The sequence below is a fragment of the Folsomia candida genome, unplaced genomic scaffold, assembly GCF_002217175.1.
Source record: "Folsomia candida strain VU population unplaced genomic scaffold, ASM221717v1 Fcan01_Sc014, whole genome shotgun sequence".
Taxonomy (NCBI): Eukaryota; Metazoa; Arthropoda; class Collembola; order Entomobryomorpha; family Isotomidae; genus Folsomia; species Folsomia candida.
Window position 1 is genome coordinate 3,426,223 of NW_019091206.1, and position 23,461 is coordinate 3,449,683.

At 32.3% G+C, this 23,461-nt stretch overlaps 1 protein-coding gene across 1 annotated transcript; it reads left to right on the top strand.

The window, feature by feature from the left end:
• The first annotated feature begins 55 nt into the window (after positions 1-55).
• Positions 56-23,357, top strand: LOC110855839 (bone morphogenetic protein 8A). Its single transcript, XM_022104232.2, has 5 exons — positions 56-1,498; positions 20,384-20,568; positions 21,222-21,490; positions 22,038-22,298; positions 22,943-23,357. The coding sequence occupies exons 1-5, from the start codon at positions 1,075-1,077 to the stop codon at positions 23,097-23,099; spliced, it is 1,296 nt and encodes a 431-aa protein (XP_021959924.1). The 5' UTR covers positions 56-1,074; the 3' UTR covers positions 23,100-23,357.
• The last annotated feature ends 104 nt before the right edge of the window (positions 23,358-23,461 follow it).

Consider the following 23,461-nt stretch of genomic DNA (forward strand, 5'->3'; position numbering starts at 1 on the left):
ACAGATCCATAAGTAAATTCGCACACAGTTTCTGCCACTCAGTAGCAATTGGCACTTTGTCTCGAAGCGAGCGTGCAAAAACTTGTCTTCATTGCCGACTAGTAAAATAAAAAATAAATAAAATAATTTATACAATAAAAGCCCACCTATTTAGCCGGGAGGTGCATAATTTTATTGCCATTAATATTTTCAAACATATAAATAATATCCGACACCGAGTAAGGAGAAACGTAACGTAACGTATGACATTCGCGAAATTAAGGCCACTTCCTATTTATTAAGTTTGACAAACTGGATTAAATAAAATGTCTGAACAAATTTCCGCAAACGACACACATGCAAAAAAGTTAAAGCCGGTCAGTCAATTGTGCTTCTTCCGAGTTAAGAGTACCTACTTAATTCCGATTAATTAATTAAGAATTAATTAAATCTAAATAGATAACTATTTAGCACACAACAGTTATTACATGCATAAAATGTGTTACAAATTTTAAGAAATTTTCATAAACGACACAAACCCACTTGCAAAAACTTAATTGTGATACAATCCTTCTTCGAAATTAGTACATTCATAATTCCGATTAATTAATTAGCAATTAAATAATTTCAGACAATATATTATAAATATTAGCTCAAAACTGGATTAAATGCATAAAATGTGGATCAAATTTTAAGAAATTTGCGTAGACGACACACCCGTAAATTGTGAAAGTATTATTCTAATTGCGATTAAATTAATTAACAATTAAATAATTTCCAATAATACTAAACTATTTATTAGCTTAAAACGGGAATAAATTGATAAAATGTGTCTCAAATTTTGAGAAATTTTCGTAGACGATACAAACACACACGTGCAGGAAAATTAAAGCCGATCAATTGTTTTGTGCTTCTTCGGAATTCCGAGTTAATAATACCTAAATAATTCCGATTAGTTAATTATCAATTAAATAATTGAAGACAATAGAAAAGTAAACTATTAGCTCATCGGTATACATACATACATAAATAATTTGCATACATAAATTCGCACACATTGTTCCACATTCCGCATTCCTCTTCTTCATTTTTGCGATGTTGTCCTCATCGACCTTGTCCTCGACATTGTTCTTGTTCTTGTTCTTATTCTTGATAAGTGGTGTTCCGATAAGGTGTCGATCCATCACGACGACGCTGCTCAGTAAGGAATCGTCGTCTCGTCTCACCCCCGGAAACGAGGTCGTGTCTCACCTGCTCCAAGAGGATGATGAGATTGCCGAGGAGAAAAATGAGATTTCTGGGATGGCCGAGGTTAAGAAGAAGTTGGGACATAGCAGCCTGCTCAAACTGCCGGCTTATCTGGATGGGGCTTATCTGGACGGGGGGTTTGGGAGGGTGGGGGTCTTTGAGAGGGAGGAGGAGGAGGAGGAGGAAAATGGGAGGGATTATCTGGGAGTGGTGGATGATAAGGAAGAAAATTCGCCACTGGCGAGGGTCTGGCTTCCGGTGGAGATTAGAGGTGAGTGAGAATTTTGGAATTTTGCAAAAATTTTGTACTTTAGTTTTAAATTTTGTGGGTTGTGTTTCTCGCAAAATTTTGCACCCTATTATTGTAATTTAGATTTGAGAATGAGAATTAAGTATGTATGCTGGTTTTAATTTAATGAGTAATTTCGTAGTTTGTAGCAAAATTTGGTAATTTTTTGCACACTATTTTTGCACAGGGTGACTTTTTTGGTGTTCTGTGAAATTTTTGTAGTCTAGTTTTAAATTTTGTGGGTTGTGTTTCTTGTAAAAAGTTGCAATGTTTTTGCACATTATTTTTGCAAATTAGATTTATGATTCATAAATTATGAATGAGAATTGTATGGGCTGGATTTCTTGAGAACCTTTGTAATTTGTGTTTCTCGCAAAATTTTGTAGTTTTTTTATTATTTGCACACTATTTTTGCAAGGGTAACCTTATTGGTTTTTAAAATTTTTGTAGTTTGATTTTAAATTTTGTAGTTTATGTTTCTCGCAAAATTTTGCAATTTAGGTTTTTTTGCAAACTATTTTTGCATGGTGATTTTTGACAAGGTGACCTTGTTGGTGCAATTGGATAATAAATTAGTAAACCGATCATTAAAGAATAATAATATTAGGTCAGGTTGGTTATCGTATCAGGATTTGGATCGAATTTCAGTGAAATTTGCAACCTCTATTTACACATCTGTATGTGCGAAACGATGCCATTTATTTTTTTGCACTAAAGTAATGCATCTGTTTATCGAGGAATGACGGAGCCACACTTGTTGCGTTGTCTGGAAGTGATAACACTTAAATTTTTTACGATTATCTTTCCCACGAAGAAATAAGAAAGGAGAACGTGAATAATTAAATTGTGTAACATGTGGAGAAACACGTGCTAAAGTCATCAATAAAAATGTTGTGACTTTGTAACTTTGTAAATATGTATATTTTGAAGATTTTTAAATTTATTTAATGCTGAATTAGATAAGTGGCATATCGGGGCTTATCATTAGAGGGCGGATATGTAAATATTTACGAAAAATCTCTGACATATTTCTTGCAAAAACCCTAAAAATATTTCCGAAAAACGTTGAAATATTTACGAAATATATATATGACATATCGGAGCTCATCATTATATATATTTCCGAAAAATCGCTGAAATGTCGAAGTATTTGTATTTTTGAATTTAATTTGAGCTCCAGATAAGCTTAAGTAATTAAAGTAAATTGAAATACATACATTTACATTTAGAAATTTCGTGGAAAAGTTAAGAGGCGAAAATGTAAAATGATACTCTTTTCCGCTAAAAATATCATGATTGGTTAATTTTACAATTAGAATATTCATGCCGATTATCTTCTTAATGATAAGCTGAAATAATTAACATAAATTTTGAAATTTCGAGAAGTTAAACGCCAAAAATATAAAATTATGTCGATTACATAATGTTTAAAAATTAGATTTTGTCACCTGTCATTAAAAATTTGAAATTTCACGAAAAGTTTAATAATTAAACAATTTTATTTGTGTAAATAAACCAGGCTTGAATTCGTGTCGCTTATCGCGCTCATGATAAGATGAAATAATTAAGATTTTATACATACATTTAGAAATTTCCTGAAATTAAAGGTCGAAAATACAAAATTTTGGGGATACATAAGAATTGTGTAGAAAATTAGATTTTGAAACTTGAGTATAAAATGTCACAAGTTTAATAATTAAGTAAAACGTAATATCCATGTATGTAAATCGGACTTGGATTCAGGTCGCTTATCGTGCTCATGATAAGCTTAATAAATAATTTACATAAATTTACATACATAATTAGATTTGGTGTCAGGATAAGCTTAATAATTAAAACTGTGTAAGTAAGTAGTCAGCTTATCGTCCTCCTGATAAGCTGAACTAATTAACAGTTTATGCACATATTTAGAAATTTCCTGAAATTGAACGCAGAAAATATAAAATTATAAGGATCACAAAACGTCAGGTAACGTTGTAAATCTTATGTAAAGACTTCACGATAAGTCCATATAATTAAAACGTAAGTAATATCCATGCCGCTTATCGAGCTGATTGATAAGCTGAAATAATTAGCATACATTTACAAGTTTTTTTAAGCAATAAAACGCCGAAATGTAAAATTATTATGATTATAATTGTAGTGATCGTGTAGAAAATTAGATATTGTAATCTCTTATTGTCCTCATTATAAGCCAGAATACTTTCAATTCCTTTTAGAAATCTCAAGGAAATTATACCCCGGAAATATAAAATTAGAAGGATTACATATCGATAAATTTGATAGAAAATTAGATTTGGTCATTTGCGGTTAAAATTTCACGATAAGTTTAATTATTCCTGTGAGTAAACCAGACTTGAATTCAGTGCGCTTATCGTGGTGAAGATAAGCTGAAATAATTTACATAAATTTACATAAATTTACATACCTATCTACAGAAATGTAAATTTAGAAATTTCGTGAATAAATTAACGCCGAAAATATGAAATTATGAAGATTACATATAAATTTGAGAGATAATTCATTAGATTCTGGGACATGATAAGTTCAATAAATAAAACATAGCATCCATGCAACTTAACCAGACTTGACTTCATGACGCTTATCGTCCTTATGATAAGTTGAAATATTTTTTAATGAAATATACATTCATAAGTTTTCTGAAACTAAACGTTGGAAATATTAACTGTCCCCTTATTGAAAGTGTCAGTCTATTTTGACCTGCAGAAAATGAATGCATGAATCAAATCAAATGAAACTTTTGTGGAATACTAACGATGAGCATACCGAAGTTTTTTAATCCTTTAGTTGTGCAAATACCCCTTCCGTACCCGTGGAGAGAAGATTTTGTCGCACACCTTTCATGAGCGCTTCGCCACTCGTTTCATCAACTTCTATGATGGTTTTCTCCATAACCCGATGAAATTCGTCCAAATTTTGTGATATCATTTTTTTATGACAGTATTATTTCTTAAGTAATGCCCAAATTCTTTTAATAGGTCGACACTGAGGTACTTTTTGAGCCTTGTCTATTTTATCGACAAAATCAACTTTTTTCCCTTCGAGGTACCTGGTCACTATTTTGGCATTCTGGTACGTACCCATGCCAGGGAAAAATAAAACGTGTTTGTTTTTGATAGAGGGGGTCAATCTCCTGGTGATACACTCTTTGAAACAAATCCAAAAGTTCAAATTCTTCGTGGAGGCGAATCGATTTGAGACGCTCCCATTTTTGTCGATCGGCAGCCATTTTATATATTTCATCCGAAATTTTGCTTGGTTTTGAATTGAAATTTCGAACGAACGTCATTCTTACTTCCACATGAGCAGAACTTTACACGATTGATGCTACGAGGTCAACGGGGTCGTAGTTTTAACAATTCATGACATCAAACTTCGGGGTGTCAGTTTTAACATTTTCTACACAAGTTTTTCACAAATAGCTTTGGCTCCTCCTTTTTTGTCTTGATTGTACTTTGGCGCGGTTTTAGTGTTGTACGTTTTGAAGCCCATCTTATTGGCATTGATCCTGCGAAGATAGGTTTTTGAAATTTTTAGTTGTCTGGGTGCAAGCCTCATGGATATGTTGGTGTTGCATCAGAAAGATTTCTTCACGTTTCGCGTGAGTATATTAGTGTCCTGGCGGACAGGTTGACAAGGCCAAATTTTATAATTTGCATTTTCACGATCCTAAGATATGTCTAATGTATGACTGATTTTGTCCGGGCCATCCCTTGAACAATTAATTGGTGATGTGCTCTTTTCCGATCCGAGAAATACACTTTTTTGATGAAGTGGCAAACTAATTTTTCCACTTCCTCTAAATTTTGTGCTGTCATTTTTGAACGAAAAGAGATAATCAAATTCTGTCTTCGGCTTTATAAAGCTTATCAAATTTGCCAATTTTTTTTTATTTTTACATGTGCGAAATTCATTTTTAACTGGGTGAACCAATAGAGGGAACCTTGACACTTTCAATGTGGGGACAACTCATACAAAATTATGAAGATAACATTGTGTAGCAAATTAGGTTTTGTAACTTACACGTAAAAAATGTGACAAGTTTGAAAATTTAAACGTTATACCCGGACAAGATAACCAAGATTCACGTCGCTTATCGTCGTTATGATAAGCACAAATGATGAACATAATTATTTAGAAATTTCAGGGAGAACTTAAACATCGAAAATGCAAAATTATGAAAAATATGTGCCTAATAATTGTATAAAATCAATATCCGTGTGTAAACTGGGCTTGAAATGGCGCTTATCGTTTTCATGATAAGCTTAAATCATTAACAAATCTATATTTTTGTTAGAAAATTAAACGCCGATAATGTAAATTACGAGGGTTACATATAAATTGGAGAAAAAATTAGATTTTGAGAATTACTACTAGCAATTTCACGATAAGTTTAATAATTAAAACGTAACATTCGTGCAAGTTAACCGGACTAAAATTCGTGCCGCTTATCATCCTCGTATTTATGATAAGCTGAACTAATTAACATCAATTTGCACACATTTATCTAGAAATTTCGTGGAGAACTTAAAACGCCGGAAATATAAAATTACGAGATTTCATAACATTTATAAATGGAAGATAAAATTTGGGGTGTGGTTCAAGTTTTCACGATAAGCCTAATAATAAACAAGCCATAATATCCGTGTAAATTAACCGGACTAGAATTCATATCGCTTATCATCCTCATGATAAGGTGAAATAATTAACATAAATTTACATACATGTAGAAACTTCGTGGAGAAATTGAAACGCCGGAAATATAAAAGTATGAGGATTGCGTAGAGCATGGAAAACTAGGTTTTGTGACTTGTTATTAAGAATTTCACGAAAGTTTAATAAGCTGGGCTTTAATTCATATCACTTATCGTGCTTACGATAAGCTTAAAAAATTAAGATTTATACATGCATTCAGAAATTTTCTGAAATTGAATTCAGAAATTTCCTGAAATTTAACGCCGAAAATACAAAATTTAGGGGATACGCAATAATTACGAAGAAACTTAGATTTTGAAATTTGAGTAATAAATATCACGAGTTTCATAATTTACATACATTTTTTTACATAGATTTACAAATTTCATGGAGAAATTAAAACTCCGAAAATATAAAGTTATAAAGATTACGTAAGATTTCGATTATGCAGATTTTGTATACATTTAGAAATTTTCTGAAATTATACGCCGAAATATTCAACATTATGAGAAATATGTGGGGAATAATTGTATAGCAAATTCAATTTCGTAATATCCGGTAAAAATGTCACAACTAATTAAAACGTAATATCCGTGAGTAAACTGGACTTGAAATGGTGCTTATCGTCTTCATGATAAGCTTAAATCGTTAACAAGTTTAGAAATTATACGCCGAAAGCGTAAAATTACATAAAATTACATTGCAATTGGATAAACAATTAGATATGGTGGCTGCCAGCTAAAAATGTCAAGATAAGTGAAATAATTAAAGTGTAAGTAAATAGTTCAGCTTATCGTCCTCATGATAAGCTTAAATAATTAACATAAATTTATGCACATTTAGAAGCTTCTTTAAGAAATAAAACGCCGAAATGTAAAATTATTACGATTAGAATTATAATAATCGTGTATAAAATTAGCTTTTGTAACCCTGTATTGCCCTCATGACAAGCTTATTTAATTAATATACTTACAATTCCTTAGTTCGTTAGTTACATTTCATTCGAAATTTTAAGGAAATTATACCCCGGAAATATAAAACTAGGAGGATTGCATGTGGATAAATTTGATAGAAAATTTGGTCAATTGCGGTTAAAATTTCTAAGTTTAATAAGTAAAAGATAGTATCCCTCTAAGTAAGCCGGGCTTGAATTCATGTCGCTTATCGTGGTTCCGATAAGCTCAAATAATTTACATAAATTAACATATTTATATTTTGAAATTTCCTGAAGTTAAACGCCGAAAATATTAAATTATGAGGATTAAATATAAATTGGATTTATAATTAGATTTTATGCGCTAAAAATTTTATGATCACTTTAATAATTAAAATATCATCCATGCAAGTCATTCAGACTTGACATCATGTCGCTTATCGTCCTTATGATAAGTTGAAATAATTAACATAAATTTAAATACCTTTAGAAATTAGTTCGCGGAGAAATTAAAACGCCAAAAAGATAAAATTATATGAGAATTACATAAAGCATAAAAAATTAGATTTTGTGACTTTTCATTTCAAAATTTCACGAAAAGTTTAAGAGTTAAAACATATTATCTGTGTGGCTTATCGTCTTTATGATAAGTTTAAATAATTTTTTAATATATATATATTCATAAATTTTTTCTGAAACTAAACGCCGAAAATACATAAAATTATGAGGATAACATTGTGTTGAAAATTAGATCTTGTAAATTATGCAAAACACTTGACAAGTTTGAAAATCAAAACGTTAAGATAACCGGACATGACCTCACGTCGCTTATCGTCCTCATGATAAGCTTAATAAATAATTAACGAATTTACACACGTTTTGAAATTGCTTGGAGAAAGTAAACGCGGAAAATGCAAAAAATTATGAAAAATATGTGCGGAATAATTGAAAGGTTAGATTTCTTGTACCCGAGTTTACGATTCGTAAACTCGGGTACAACTAATTAAAACGTAATATCCGTGACTAAACTGGGCTTGAAATGGCGCTTATCGTGTTCATGATAAGCTTAAATCATTACCATATCTATAATTTTTTTGCGGAAATTAAACGCCGGAAATGTAAATTATGAGGATTATATAAAATGAATAGAAAATTAGGTTTCACGAACACATTGTATGCAGAAATATCATGATAAGTTTAATAATTAATTTAGTTTCCAGCTTTTAATTTGCTTAACATTTCTAAAAATGTTAATTAATTAAGCTTATCATGATGACGATAAGGAATTTCTGAAATCTAAATTTCTACAAAATAATGTATGTATTTATCTTCATAATTTTATATTTTTCTTTTTCCAGGAAATTTCTAAATATGTGTAATCTTATTTTAATTATTTCAGTAATATTCGTGAGTAAACTGGACTTGAATTAATGCCGCCTATCGTTTGCATGATACGCTTAAAACATTAACATATCTATGATTTTAAGGAAATTAAACGCCGGAAATGTAAATTACGAGGGTTACAGATAAATTGGAGAAAAAATTAGATGTCTAGGATTATGCGTTGATACTGGAAACAATGAATATTCGTTTACCTAAATCGGACTTGAACTCATGTCGCTTATTGAGCTCATGATAAGCTCAAATAATTAACATAAATTTATATACTGGTAGAAATTTCGTGGAAAAATTAAAACATCGAAAATATTTAAATTAAGGATAAGGATTGGGAAAATTTGGATGAATGCTTCAAACTGAAAGAGTTCAACAATTAAATCTTATCCGTGTGAAAACCCGATAAGATGTAACTTATCATCTTCATGATAAGCAGCATTTTACCCGTAAATTCATACATTTAGAAATTTCATAATACACCGCTGAAAACATGAAATTATAAGCAATATGTAATAATTTGATAGAAAATCAGATACGATTGAAGGCTGGTGATAAATACGTTTAATAGTTTAAAAAAATAGTCTCCGTTGTAAAAGTAAACCGGATTTGAATTCATGTCGCTTATCGTCCTCATGATAAGCTTCATAAATAATTGCCATAAATTTACATAGTTTAATACATACATTTATTTAGAAATTTCATGGAAAAGTTAAAACGCCAAAAATGTAAAATTACGAAGATTCATAATAAATTATGTTAAAGATTGATCATTTCTTCATTGGCACTAAGTATAATGAAAAATGATATCCGTGTCCAAACCCAACTGTATTTCGTGACGCTTATCATCATCCTCTCAAGATAAGCTTAAATAATAATCCCCATTTTTTCAAAATAAACGCCAAAAGTATAAAATTGCAAAGATTACATATTAATCGTGTAAGAATTTGGATGTAGTCGAATTCTTCGCGATAAGCAACTGTGTAAACCCAAGATTCCTAAACTTTTTAGCTTGTTTCCGTGGAAGAAATGTATTAGGATAATGTAATGCATTACATAATTCGAATACATTCACTCCACGGAAACATACTAAAAAGTCTAGGAATCTTGGTGTAAACCCGAATTCATGTCATGTGAATTCATGTCGCTTCTCGCTTATCGTCGTAACGATAAGCAAAAATAATTAGCATAAGTTTACATACATTTCAAAATTTCCACGAGGTTACAAATTTCAGGATATGCAAATTTAATAATTAAAACATCTCCGTGTCTAAACCGAACCGGACTTGAAATCGTGTCCCGGCTAAAGTTGAAGTCATTTCCGTTGCGTCACTGTTCTTTCCTAAATTATGCCGACAAACAGGCCAAACTTGACCACAAAAATAAATTGTGTTTGACTGTGCTGTGATTTTGATACATTTTATTTTTACGAAGATAACTCAATACCCAGCCAAGTTTCACTCATCGTAAATACAACAAAGTCAGTAGCCTTCTAGGTATTAAATACTTGTAGATGTTGACGGAACTGGGGTCAGATTTGAGAGGAAATTAAAATTAAAGCAAACCTCGCAAAAAATAGCATTAAAACAAAGATTTCATTGACACTCAGCACTTTACAAACTATGTCCGCTTAAAAAATGGTATATAGATATCGTTGCAACAATGCAAGCGAAATTTTGACCTTACGAATATTTACATATGTTCGTAAACCTCGTAAAAAATGGCATTAAAACAAAGACTTCATTGACACTCAGCACTTTACAAACTATGTCCGCTTAAAAAATGGTATATAGATATCGTTGCAACAATGCAAGCGAAATTTTGACCTTACGAATATTTACATATGTTCGTAAACCTCGTAAAAAATAGCATTAAAACAAAGATTTCATTGACACTCAGCACTTTACAAACTATGTCCGCTTAAAAAATGGTATATAGATATCGTTGCAACAATGCAAGCGAAATTTTGACCTTACGAATATTTACATATGTTCGTAAACCTCGTAAAAAATGGCATTAAAACAAAGACTTCATTGACACTCGGCACTTTACAAACCGTCCAAAATCCAGTTTAATAATTAAATATCGTGTAAGTAAGCCGGACTAGAGTTCGTGTCGCTTATCGTCCTCTCAAATAAGCTAAAATACTTAACATAAATTTAGAAAATTCCTGATTAAAACACCGGAAACATAAAATAATTAGAATTACATAATAATTTTATAGAAAACTTAATATCATCAAGTTCATTCACAAGTGTCACGATAAGTTTAATAAAAATCCTTGCAAGTAAGCGGGATTTGAACGCAGGTGGCTTATCTTGCTAAAGATAAGCTCAAAGAAATAATTGACATTTGACACATAAATTGAATGCAGAAATTAAAACGCCGCTAATATAAATTCGGTGGTAAAATAGATGTGGTTAGTTTGATAGATGATTAGTAAATCGGATTTAAAAAGTCGTTTATCATGGTCACGATAAGGTGCATGAAATCATTAACATAAATTTACATAAATTTTGTGGAGAAGTTGAAACGCCGAAAATATTAAATTAAGGGAAATTATGAATGGAATGAAATACAGGTCCGAATTGCTTCCAGCCGAGGTGATAAAAGTTCATATCCATCCGCGTGAAAACCGGGTGTCACTTATCGTCCTCATGATAAGCAACATTTTACCTAAAAATTCATAAATTTAGAAATTTCAGGAGGAAATCAAAACCCCGAAAATATGAAATTACATACGTGGAGTAATTACTAATTTTGCAGAAAATTAGATACGATGGAAGGCTAAAGATAAGTTAAACCGAATTTGAACTCATGTGGCTTATCGTCCCAATGATAAACTGAAATAATTAATATAACTAAATTTACATACATTGAGAAATATTTGTGGAAAATTAAAATGCCTAAAATATAATATTATGAAGATATGTATATAACATTTAATTGCATAGAATATTATATTTTCGCTCGAATGTGACTGAAAATGTCACGATAAGTCTACAAATACTAATAAAAAGATATCCGTGTCGCTTATCAAGATCAGCCCAAGATAAGCTTAAAGAATTTGCATTTTTACATACATCCAAATGCAGAATTTGACGCCAAAAGTATAAAATTGCCAAGATTACGTAATCCTTGTGTAGGAAATTAGATGGAATGTTGTTATAATTAATACTTAGAAGATGCATAATATCCGTGCAACTTACCGGACTGGAATTTACGTGGCTTATCATTATCATGATAAGCTGAAATAATTAACGTTTTATTTTATACAAGCATTTAGAAATTTCCTGAAATTGAACGCCGGAAATATAAAATTATAAGGATTGCATTACAATTCTAAATAGAAGATAAAGTACGGAGTGTTGGAAAATTTCAGGATAAGTTTGATAATTTAGACGTAATATCCGTGGAAGTAAACCGGACTTGGATTCATGTCGCTTATCGTAAGCTGGAATAATTTACATAAATTTACATATTTACATGTTTACAAATTTTGTGGAGAAGGTAAAAGCCGAAAATTTGAAATTATGAGGATTATATATAAATTGGAAAGATAATTAGATTTTGTGACCTTATACGTTTAATAATTAAAATATAGCATCCATCCAAGTTAACCTGACTTGACTTCATGTCGCTTATCATCCTTCTGATAAGTTGAAATAATTTTATACATTAACAAATATTCAGAAATTATACGACGAAAATACAAAATTATGAGGATATCGTTGTGTAGAAAATTCGATCTTGTAACTTACGTAAAAAATGTAAAAATTAAAACTTTATATCCGGGAAGGTTAACCAGACTTGAAATGTCGCTTATCATCCCCTCATGATAAGCTTAATAAATAACTAGCATCATTAATTTGCACACCTTTGGAAATTTAGTGGAGAAATTAAACGCCAAAAGTATAAAATTGCAAAGATTACGTAGGAATTGTATATGAAATTAGATGGAAGGTGGTCAATTCATAATAATCCTACAACTTATCCGGACTGGAATTTACGTGGCTTATCTCTTTTACGATAAGCTGAAATAATTAACATTTCATACATGCATTTAGAAATTTCGTGAAGTTAAACGCCGGAAAAACAAAATTTTAGAAATTGCATATAAATAGTGTGGAAAATTAGATGTATTATTTCCATGCGCTTAAAAATGTCACGACAAGTTTAATAATTAAAACAAAATGTTAGTGTAAATAAACCGGCCTTGAATTTATACCGCTTATCGTGGTCATGATAAGCCGGACTAATTTACATAAATATGTACACTTTGAAAAATACAAAATTAAGATAAATACTTAATTCCGTAGAAAATTAGATTTCGTAAACTCGCGTAAAAATGTCACAAGTAATTTATATGTAACATCCGTGCTTAAACTGTGGCACTTATCGTTTTAACGATAAGCTTAAATCGCTAATATATTTATAATTTTTAAGAAAATTATATCCCCGAAATGTAAAATTATGAAGATTAGATATGAATAAATTGGATATGGTCAGTTGCAGTTAAAATTTCATGATAAGTTTAATAATTAAAACAAAATTCCCGTGCCGCTTATCGCCTTCGTGATAAGCTTAAATCACATACATCATTAACATAAATTTACACAAGTTCAGAAATTTCATGGAGAAGTTAAACCGCCGAAAGTGTAAAATTATGAAGGTATACATATGGCTAATTATGTACAAGATGAGGTAGAAATGAACCAAATGTGGTTAAAAGTCTCACGGTCACGATAAGCACAATGATAAGAACATATCCGTATCCAAACCGGACTTGAATTCGTGTCACGGCTGGATCTGAGAACTCATTTCCGTTGCGTCACTGCACTAAATTATGCCAAACTTGACCACAAAAATAAATAGTGAGTGAATGTTCTGTGATTATGATACATTTTATCTTTTACGACGATAACCCAACACCGAGCAAAGTTTCACTGATTATCAGTGACCGCGGAAGCCGTGGGGACATCTGGGGACACCAAGCTTTGTAGGATGGGGGAGGGAGGGGTTTATATAAGATGGGGAGATGATGGGGACACCGATGCGATCAACCGCGGGGACATTTTCCCTCTGCACCCACGCTCCCTTCCGCGGCCACTGCTAATCATCGTAAATACAACAAAACAACAAAGTCAGTAGCCTTATTGCTTATGTATGTTGCCGGAACAGGGGTCAAAGTTCAGAGAGAGAGGAAAAGCATTAAAAATAAAAGCGAACCTCGTAAAAAATGCGATTAAAAGAAACACTTCATTGACACTTGGCACTTTACAAAGTGTGCAAAAAAATGGTGACCCTCGGTCCGAAAATTCAAGCTAAATTTTTACCTCAGGAATATTTACATATGTTCGTAAACGTTGTAAAAAATGACATTAAAGCTAAAACTTCATTGACACTCGGCCCCTTTTACACATAAAATTATAAGGATTACATAATAATTGGATAGAAAATTAGATTTCGTTTTCTTTCATGTAAAATCGTCACGATAAGTTTAATAATTAAAATGTAATATCCATGTAAGCTACTCGGACTGCTTATCGTCCTTATGATAAGCTGAAATAATTACCATAAATTTACATACATTTAGAAATATCCTGAAATTGAATGCCGGAAATATAAAATTACGAAAACTACATAGTAATTGAATCAAAAGTAAGTGGTCAGTCGCGTAAAGAATCTCGATAAGTCAATTAAGATATGATATCCGTATGAGTCAACCAGAGTTGAATTCATGTCGCTTATCGTGCTCAAGATAAGCTGAATTGATTACCATAAATTTGCATACGTTTGGAAATTTAATGGACAAATTAAAACGCGGAAAATATAAAATCGTTAGGATTTCATAAGAATTATGGATAAAATTAGATTATAGTCTCACGATAAAACAATATCCATTTATATAAACTAGGCTTGAATTCATGTCGCCTATCTTGCTCCAGATAAGCTTAAATAATTAGCATAAATTGACACACATTTAGAAATTTCCTAGACAAAGTAAATATAAAATTATGAGGATACACACATTATTTTGTAGCAATGTGGATTTCATAAATTCCCTATAATCCTCCTGATAAGCAACATTTTACTCATAAATACATATGTGCATTTATGTAGAAATTTCAAGGATAAATAAATTAAAGCGGCGAAAATACAAATCTATTATGGTACTCAAAAATTGTGTAAAAATTAGATTTTCTGACTTAAAAAATTAAATTATAATTACAATTATATTGAAATAATTAAAAATTTCCCGATAAGCTTAATAATCAAAACATAAATAATATCCGTGTATGTGAGTTACCCGGCCTTTAATTTATGTCGCTTATCGTCCTAATGATAAGCTTAATAAATAATTTACATACGTTTAGAAATTTCCTGAAATTAAACGCGACAAATTCAAAATTATGAGAAATACATACATAAATATTGTACACAAAATTAGATTTCGTAAAAATGTCACAAGTAATTAAAAGGTAATATCCGTGAGTAAGTTAGACTTGAAATGGCGCTTATCGTCTTCATGATAAGCTGAAATCAGTAACATATTTAAGGAAATGTAAATTACGAAGGTTACATATAAATTAAAATCGTGTAAGTAGTTCAGCTTATTGTCCACACGATAAGCTGAAATAATTAAAATTTAATACATATTTAGAAATTTCCTGAAATTGTACGCCGAAAATATAAAATTGTAAGGATTACATAACATTAGTTTACAGAAGGTGATGCAGCAAACTTATGTAAAAGTCCATATAATTAAAACGCAAGTAATATACATATCGCTAGTGATCTCAACGGTTCTCGGTTCTCATAGAACCGAACCGGAACCGATGGCTCGGTTCGGTTCCGGTTTATACGGAGAACCGAACCGAACCGAAACTTTTATTACCGGTTCGGTTCCGGTTCCAAGTCTTAGAGAACCGAACCGAACCGGCCGATTCGGGTTGAACCGAACTACATACATAAATACATTAGCGAAGTTGATCATATTTCCGAAAAAGTTTTACGAATTTCCCGAAATACACCTAGTTTCCAAAATGAAATTTTGACGTGGCCGTACCTCCAAAGTTCCCAAAATGAAATTTTGACATGGCCACACCCCCCAAGTTACCCGAAACGAAATTTTGACCTGGTTACAGTTACATCCACAATGTTTGCAAAACCAAATTTGGACTTGATGACACCTCCAAAGTTTCCAAAATGAAATTTTCACCCCCAAAGTTTCCTAAACGAAATTTTTACCCCCAAAAGTTTCCGAAATGAAATTTTGACGTGACTGCACCCCAAACTTTCCAAAATGAAATTTTGACTTGGTTACACCCCCCATGTTTCCAAAATGAAATCTTTACTTGGTCACACCCCAAAGTTTCAAAAATGAAATTTTGACTTGGTTACACCCCCAATGTTTCCAAAATGAAATTTTTACTTGGTCACACCCCAAAGTTTCCAAAATGGAATTTTGACTTGGTTGCACCCCAAACTTGGAATTGTTTTCTAACTTCAATAATACATACATAAGTGGTTTTGCTGTTGACATGTGTTAGAATTTGCTTGTTTAAATACAGATAAGTTATTGGCTTGCATGTGAAATTTCATCAGAAACACGTGAATTAGCATTGTTTGTTGTTTATTGCATATTAATAACACTACCGGTTTGACCCGAACCGCCGGTTCGGTCACGGTTTGGTCCGGTTCCGGTTCGGTTCCAGCTAAAAAAAGTTCGGTTCTGTTTCGGTTCTTCAATTCTGGTTCTCGGTTCCAAACCGGTTCTTCCAAGAACCGAACCGAACCGCACCGTTGAGACCACTACATATCGCTTATCGAGCTGATTGATAAGCTGAAATAATTACCATAAATTTACATACATTTAGAAATTTCGTGGAGAAGCTATTATAAAACGCAGAAACTGTAAAATCATAAAGTTTACGTGATAATTATTTTGAAGATGAAATTCCTCTTTTGTCGTTAAAACGGTTTAAGATAAGTTTATTAATTTAGATATTTCTGCACTGAAATTCGTGCCGCTTATCGTCATCAAGATAAGCTGAAATAATTAACATTTTATACATACACTTACAATCAAACCATTTTTCAAGCTATAAATGGATTATGTAACGAGTTATATCAAAAAATCAAGTCAAAAATTAGGAATCACGTGGCACTTATCATTCCGTTGAATGGCCCCTTTGAAGAAAAATATTGGGGGTCAAAGTTCAATTTTGTAGTAAATTTTCTCTCCACGAGGCGAAAACCAAGGCGCTTGTGGGTACTTTGACCCCAATATTTTTCTTTAAAGGGGTCATTCCACGGAATGATACGCATAATGCGATTCCTAATTTTTGGCTCGATTTTTTGATATAATTCGTTACATAATCCCGGTGTAGCTTAAAAAAAGGTCCCATTCTTAGAAATTTCTCAGAGAAATTAAAACGCCGAAAATATGAAATTATGATGGGTATGATTAAATAAATAGAAATTTAGATAACTGCGTGGACCAGTTGTACTAACAAGAGTTTACCAATTAAATTTTATTCGTGTAAAAAAACCCGATAACTTATCGTCCTCATGATAAGCAACATTTTACCCTTAAATTCATACGCTTATAAATTTATTGAAAAAATTCAACGTCGAAAATATGAAATTAAAAGGGCAAACTAATAATTTGATAGAAAATTAGATACAATTGACGGCCGATGATAAGTTTAATAGTTAAAACATAATGTCCGTGTAAGTAAACCGGGTTTGAACTCATGTTGCTTATCGCCCTGATGATAAGTTGAAATAATTAGCATAAATTACTTAAGAAATATCTTGGAGAAGTTAAAACTCCGAAAATGTAAAATTATGATGATACTTAATAATAAATTGTGAAAGATTATTCATTCTCACGTTTGCGATAAGCTTAATGATAAAAAGATATCCGTGGTCAAATCGGACTTGAATTCGTGTCGCTTATCATCGTCGTCTCAAGATAAGCTGAAATAATTAGCATTTTTCCCATACATTATGCAAAATTAAACGCAAAAAGTATAAAATTTCGAAGATTACGAGAGAATTGTGTAGGAAATTAGATGGAATGTGGTAATATGATTAATACATAATTAAAATATACCCAGACTTCACTTCATGTCGCTTATCATTCTGATGATAAGCTTAGTTAACATAAATAGTCAACATAAATATACTACGAAATTTACTCTGAAAATATAAAATTTTGAGAATTAAAGCATAATGTATTTCAGTTAACCGGTTTTGAATTCATGTCGTTTATCGAGCTCAAGATAAGCTGAAATAATTAATATTAGTTTACATACATTGAAAAGTTTCCTGAAATTAAAGGGGTAATTATAAAATTATGAGAATTACATAATAATTGGACGTCTTGGGGGTTAAGAATTAATAATTAAATCATATCATCCGTGTCAAAACCGGACTTACATTCGTGCCGCTTATCATCCTGTTAAGATAAGCTTAAATAATTAGCATTTATTACACGCCAAAAGTATAAAATTCCGAAGATTACGTATTAAGTGTGTAGGAAGTCAGATGCATATTCTCAGTGGTAGTTACCCAGACTTGAATTTACATGGCTTATCATCCTCATGATAAGCTGAAATAATTAACTTTATACATATACATACATTTAGAAATTTCCTGAAATTGAACGCCGAAGATATAAAATTATCATTAAAATGATAACAATCATATAAAAATACAAGATGAAATCTTGAGTAGTGTTAAAGATTTCATGAGATAAACTTAATAATATCCGGACTGGTATGCATGTCGTTTATCGTGCTCAAAATGATAAACTGAAATAATTTACATAAATTTCCTGTAAGAAATTTCGTGAAATTAAACGCCGAAAATTTTAAATCAGGAGATACTTAATAATTTTGTAGAAAATTAGATTCTTCCACTCCGCAGCTGTATTTGTATCTCCGTGTGTGTAAATTCATGCCGCTTATCGTGCGAATGATAAGCCGAAATAATTAACATTATATTTTACACGTACATTTAAAAATTTCTGGGGGAAATTATAACCCTAAAAATATAAAAGTACTTACGAAAATCACATAGTAATTGGATTAGATAGGCGTCTAATCTAAATGTGTGGCTGAAAATGTCACGGTGTCTTAACCGGACTTGAGTTTGTATCGCTTATCATCGTCACGATAAGCTGAAATAATTAGGAAAAGTTTGGAAATTTCTTGGAGAAATTTAAACGCCGAAAATATGAAATTATGAAGGTACATATAGCTAAATAATTGTGTAGCAGATAAAATAAAGACGTAATAAGGTCTCATAATAATAAAAATACATCCGTGTCTAGACCGGACTTGAATTCGTGTCGCTTATCATGATAAGTTTGAATAGTTAAATATGTAACCTAAAAATTCAGGGGGAAATTAAACGCAAAAATTTAAAATTAGGAGAATTACAATCACGTTTTTAGGAGGGCAACAAATTTCATGATAATCCGTGAAGTAATCCGCACTTGTCACCTGCCTGTCGCTTATCGTGGTCATGATAAGCATAAATAATTAACACAAATTTACATATGAAGAAATTAAACGCACATGGTACATAATAAGATAGAAAATTAGACGTTAAAAATGTTAGAATATGAAAATTAAATAATTAGAGCATATCCGCGTTTAAACCAGCCTTGCTGAATTCATGTCACGACTGGATCTGAAATCATTTCCGTTGCGTCATTGCACTAAATTATGCCGACATACGTGACAAACTTGACCACAAAAATAAATAGTGTGTGAATGTCTTGTACAATGTGATACATTTTATCTTTTACGACGATAATCCAACACCCAGCCAAGTTTCACTCATCGTAAATACAGCAAAACAAGTTGTTTTAAACAACAAAGTCAGTAGCCTTCTACGTACATAGGTGTTACTTATTAATTGTGTATGTTGACGGAACTGGGGTCAGAGTTCAGAGAGAGGAAATTAAAAATAATAGCAAACCTCGTAAAAAATGGTATTAAAACAAAGACTTCATTGACACTTGGCACCCTACAAAGTATGTATGTCCGCTCCAAAAAATGGCATATGTAAATATCATTGCAAAAATTCAAGCCAAATTTTGGCCTTAGGAATATTTACATACATATGTTCGCAAAACTCGTAAAAAACGACATTAAAACAAAGACTTCATTGACACTTGGCACCACTTTACAAAGTGTGCAAAAAAGTTTTGACCCTCGTTGCAAAAATTAAAGCTGAATTTATTGTCGAGAATACGGAATTCATTGACATTTGGCACTTTGCAAATTATGTCCGCTCCAAAAAAATGGTATAAATATTGTTTCAAAAATTCAGGCCAAATTTTGACCTCAGGAATATTTATATATGTTCGTAAACCTCGTAAAAAATGGCATTAAAACAAAGACTTCATTTACACTCGGCACTTTACAAACTGTGCAAAAAAATCTGCCAAAGACTGTGACCTCAGGATTTAAATATTGTCCAGATTCTGGACTCCAGAATACAAACTTCATTTTATGTACAAAGTGTGCAAAAAAATTCTGACCCTCGTTCCAAAAATTACGACCTCTAGAATTTATTGTCCAGATTCTGGACTTCATTGACACTTGGCACCATACAAACTATGCAAAAAATTGCGACCTCAAGAATACAAAGCCTGCTTTATTTTGTCCAGGATACGCACGCACTGCGTGTCCAATTCGTTTTCCTACATAATTTCCGGCCATGCAGGGAAAAATAACTTTTCATTTCGTTTCATTTCTCACTCATCCAATAAATTTTATGGGTTTGTTTTTGTTTTTATTTTTCAGCACCCTCAGAAATTCCAGGATTGTCCATCATTTTCCAGCAAACGCAACCCCTGGGAGATTTCGTCACGGCGGAAATCGTTCTCACGACGAGGCCAGCGACGAGTGACCTGCCACGTCCAGGAAATAATAACAAAATAATGAAACTGGCTGCGAGCGTGAAGGCGTTAAAGAAGAAGAAAAATTATGTAAGAGAGAGTTTTACGGAGAATTTTTATTTACGGGGTGTCCAGTTTCATGCCAACTTTCCGTTTCATCTAAATTCCAAATCCTGACCAAGACGAATCGTTCACCAAGTTTAAGTAAACAAGTCGTGCAGGGTTGAATGAAAATGAAATCTGGTTCAGTTTAGGCATACACTTTTCGTGGACCGAATTTGAGACTAATCCTACCTAAGAATGGAGGTCTCCCAACGTATGCAATTCGATTATGAGCAAATTGGTGTGAATCGATCATAAATTTAATTAGTATGAAATTTGCGAAAGACACGACCTCCCAATGGGCACCTTTGGCTGAGATATTTGCATCCCAAGAGGAAAAATTACGCCTTAAAGTCGACAAATTTTACTCTTTATTACAGATTTACTGGGCATTTTTTCCTCTTCGGATGCAAATATCTCGATCTCGGCCAAACGTGCCCATTAGGAGATCATGTCTTTCGTAAATTGCATCCTACTTAAATTTGTGATCGATTCACACTAATTAATTTGCCCAAAATCGGAGAGCATACGCTAGGAAGCCTCCATTCTTAATGATTGTGTGGGTCCATTCATTTCCAACTGTTTAATTTTAACGACTTTTTTTACATGTATATTTTTTTCTGGTTCCCGTTTTTTGACAGGTCGTAAATAACGAGGAAACTAACGACACGCTTTTCTCGGAAGTTTCTGCAGTGGCGAAAAGCGACAAGTTTTACGTGCTCGATATCACGGACGCGTTTAAGACGGCGGTGCTGTCCTGCTCGGAGGAGGAGAGATTTTTGCAACATCCGCACAAATTTGAGGTTCAACTTGTGGGGGGTGCGGGGGTGGAGTTTGACAGATTTGACCTGCAGGTGGAGAGACCCTTCGTCATATTTTCGTACCGGCATGACTTCGATGCGATGAAAGGGTAAGGAATAAATTTGAGAATTTTAGGCTATGGTTTGAATAATTGTGGACATAAATCCGAATTTTGACGCGTATTTTGATAAATTGCTGTAGATAAATTCGAATTTTGAGCTATGTTTTGATTAATTGGTTGATTAATTGTTAAAATTTTTATGCAAATTTTTAGTAATTGGTTTAATAAATTCGAATTTTTATGCAAATTTTTAGTAATTGCTTAAACAATTCGAATTTTGAGCTGTATTTTTATAATTTCCGATTTTAAGGTAAATTCTGAATAATTGTTGAATTAAATTCGATTTTGAACCACATTTTGATTAATTTTTAGAATAAATTCGAATTTGTAAACAAATTTTGAATAATTGCTAAAAATGAATTCGAATTTTGAGCTATGTTTTGAATAATTATTTCAATAAGTTTGGATTTTTAAACATATTTGGAATAATAAGTAGTGTAAATTCATTCGAATTTTGAGCTAAATTTTTATGATTTTTTAATTATCTAATTCGAATTTTGAAGCAAAATTTACACAAATTTTTCTTAATTTGTAGAATGAAACGGAGAAAGCGGTCGATTTCCACTTCTTCTGGAGAAACGAATAATTCCATTCCGACTTTGGAAGAACCACGTGCTCCGAACAGTCTATGTCACCGTGAGGACTGGAACGTGGACACGCACGCGGACATCGAGTGGTACGACATGGTCCAACCCAAGCGATTGGAACTCGGCTTCTGTGCAGGAGCGTGCCCATTCCCACTCCAGAATGACCACTTCAACTACACGCTCCACACATTTTTCCAGGATCGCCACAGGTAGATACATATTAATTTGCATATTATGCAAAATTTATTTAGCCGTGTTTAGGCTGAAAGTAACCACGTGCAAGAAATAAAGGGGAGACAGTGGTTTCTTGCAGGGAAATATTTTGACCTGCAAGAAATGCAAGGCGCAAGAAACTCCTTCCAGCCGCTATATGTACCTCATCTGTTCAAAAATTTAGTTTTCATTCAAAAGTCAGTCATCCCGATTTCCGACTGAATATTTTCATTCACATTCAGTCATTTTCTTTCAAATTCATTTCATTTCACTTCATCTGACTTCATTTTTTATTCGCCCCATGTATTAAGCACAGGGTGAAAAATGAAATGAGTGAGAAATCCTTTCATTCATCTGAAATGATGGAATCTTTCAGTCATTTTCATTTAAATCACTTCATTTTCATTTACTTTCACTTTCACTCACCGCTCAAACGAATCACGCAAATGAATGAAAGTGAACAGGTATGCTTAATACGGCGCCTATTTCTTGCAGTTTGTTGCACCTCGCATTGCTTGCATTGCTTGCCTTGCTTGCTTTCCAGTGCAAGAAATGTACATAGCAAACCAACAGCAAGAATAGAAACACTGTTGTTTAGCTTATATGATGATAAATAAATCAATAAATGATCGTTTTCCAGACTCCACAAGATTTTCGACATTCCGAAAAACTTTCCCAAGACGTGCTGCGTCCCGGTGTCGTACAAACCGGTGAAAGCGTGGATCGAGGAGGAGGAGAACTCCATCGTGTACCGAATATTTCCAGACGTCGCGGTGGACCAGTGTGGCTGCAGGTAGACGACCACGAAGGGGACGAATGCCAATTACCTAAGAATCTCACGCTAATCTTGACCAATGTACATTTTGTTATATAGAAAAAAACCGGTGTAAATAGTGTATATCTGTAAATTTAAACTGTATTTATGTGTAAATACCCTCGTGTACATAATTAATTGTTAATTAAATATGACTGTTTTTTAATTGTACATAGAATTTTGGGCAAAGTCTCAATGTTTTTAAAAAATAAATCGGAGTTAAGGAATGCTGCTTTTGAAATTTTTGTTTTTATGTAAATTAGCATCTTTAAACAAACTGTGGTGTCAAACGAACATAAAAAATTGACGTAAAATGGATGAAATTTCCTATAAAATGTCATAATT

What these genes read in the sequence shown, in the direction of transcription:
- LOC110855839 (XM_022104232.2), top strand. Translation starts at nt 1,075, where the DNA reads ATGTTGTCCTCATCGACCTTGTCCTCGACATTGTTCTTGTTCTTGTTC. An exon ending in GCTTCCGGTGGAGATTAGAG is followed by an intron (nt 1,499 to 20,383) that starts GTGAGTGAGAAT and finishes TTTATTTTTCAG; the next exon opens with CACCCTCAGAAATTCCAGGA. An exon ending in GACTTCGATGCGATGAAAGG is followed by an intron (nt 21,491 to 22,037) that starts GTAAGGAATAAA and finishes CTTAATTTGTAG; the next exon opens with AATGAAACGGAGAAAGCGGT.